This window comes from Cynara cardunculus, assembly GCF_001531365.2.
Source record: "Cynara cardunculus var. scolymus isolate 2C chromosome LG 1, CcrdV1, whole genome shotgun sequence".
In the NCBI taxonomy this organism is placed as follows: domain Eukaryota; kingdom Viridiplantae; phylum Streptophyta; class Magnoliopsida; order Asterales; family Asteraceae; genus Cynara; species Cynara cardunculus.
The window spans coordinates 24,576,566-24,578,567 of NC_037528.1; the positions used below are offsets into that span (position 1 = coordinate 24,576,566).

The 2,002-nt window shown below is 38.9% G+C and overlaps 1 protein-coding gene across 1 annotated transcript; it reads left to right on the plus strand.

Annotated features, from left to right (window-relative positions):
* Positions 1 to 302: 302 nt before the first annotated feature.
* LOC112502037 (syntaxin-121-like) lies at positions 303 to 1,190 on the plus strand. Its single transcript, XM_025105851.1, has one exon. The coding sequence runs from the start codon at positions 303 to 305 to the stop codon at positions 1,188 to 1,190; it is 888 nt and encodes a 295-aa protein (XP_024961619.1).
* The last annotated feature ends 812 nt before the right edge of the window (positions 1,191 to 2,002 follow it).

Here is a 2,002-nt window from a genome sequence, read left to right on the forward strand (position 1 = left end):
TGAATATTACATTTCAAGCCCCTAAATAATTTTACTTAGTTTGCCGGTGGTTTTTAATATTAATTAACAATTAACACACACAAGTTTTGAAAGTTGACATTTGGCCACATAACTCCCTCCCGCCATCAGCATAGACTTGGTCTACCTCTTTCCCTGTTTCCGGCCACCGATCTGTCAACATTTTAATCTTATAAAATCTCATTTTACAACCCAATTTCACTCATTTATCTTCTTTCCATCAATCTTAGGGTTTCAACCTCTTTGATTTCTATCTAATTTTGCATATTTTGGAACCCATTGAAATGAACGACCTACTCTCCCGATCTTTTTCCGGCGGCCGTGTTGCCGATATCGAGATGGCGAACACCGCCGCAGCCGACGGTGTAAATCTTGACAAGTTTTTCAAAGACGTAGAGGAGATCAAAGAAGAGCTAAAGGGTCTTGAAGATCTTCATAATCAACTGCAAGAATCAAATGAACAGAGCAAAACCTTATACAATGCAAAATCGATCAAAAACCTCCGGACCAAGATGGACAACGACGTCGCTTTATCTCTCGAAAAGGCCAAACTCATCAAGAACCATCTAGAAGCCCTAGACCGTTTGAGCGAAGCCAATCGCAACCTCCCTGGCTGCGGCCCAGGAAGCTCCACCGACCGTACACGAATCTCCATCCTCAACGGTCTACGGAAACAACTCCAATCGTCAATGAAGTCCTTCACCGAACTCCGCCAGAAAATGGCGGCTGAGCATCGAGAAACCGTTGAACGGAGGTACTATACCGTCACTGGAGAAAAGGCCGATGAGACTACAGTAGATACCCTGATCTCAACCGGAGAAAGCGAGAGGTTTTTACAGAAAGCAATCAAGGAGCAAGGAAGAGGGCAGGTGATGGAAACAATACTAGAAATCCAAGAACGGCATGATGCTGTAACAGTGATAGAGAGACATCTGAGAGAACTGCATCAAGTTTTCATGGATATGGCGGTACTGGTGGAGAGCCAAGGAGAACAACTGAACGACATCGAGAGCCATGTTAACAGGGCAAGCTCGTTCGTAAGAGGTGGTGCACAGCAGTTGCAGGTGGCAAGAAAAACTCAAAAGAACACCAGAAAATGGACTTGTTTTGGGATTCTTTTGTTGTTCATCGTCATCGCCATTATCGTTCTTTCTATTAGGCCATGGAAGTAGTTGTATCCTCTGCTTCAATCTTTTGTACATCATGCCTCTGGACTTGTACCTTTGGTTGGTTCGACCAATGGTGGCAAGTAATTTGCTTTCATTATTTGTCGTATTAATTATCAACATGAAAACAAAATTAATTAATGTATGCAACAATCTTGATATAGTTGTAATGTTGGTTTTAAGACGGACCCAGAATTTTTTTTAAACGGTGGTACCATTTGACCATAAAAAATATATAGGAAATTTTTTTTTAAACGATGACACCGTTTGACTATAAAAAACAAATATATATAACTTTTTCAAACGGTGTCACCGTTTGACTAAGAAAATGACACTAACATGATTCGGACTTAGGTGGGGTAGAATAAAAGCCTTGAAAACCAATTCTACCAAATAAAAATTGTTCTCATTGTAGTTTCAAAATACATACGGTGACACACAACAAATTAATACGGTTGCACCGTTCACGAAACCTAAATTTTTTACCCTTCGACGGAGAAACGATACGGTGGCACGTGCCACCCATGGCACCTATGTAGGTCCGCCTATGTGTTGGTTATCCAACATCACAAATTAAATACGTTCGGAGTGTTTCATGAATTTGAGATATAAATCATGACGTTTAAATTTTTAGTGATTAATTATAAATGTTTTATCTTTTATTTAGTTACTAAAAGGGTACTCGCACAATATAGCGAGATACATTTTGATTTTAGTATTTCATTTTATTATATATTTCAGTCGATGTTATAGTATGGTCTTATGTGATTTTTGAATAAAATATAAACTTGAAAATATCATAAAATTTTGACAAAAAT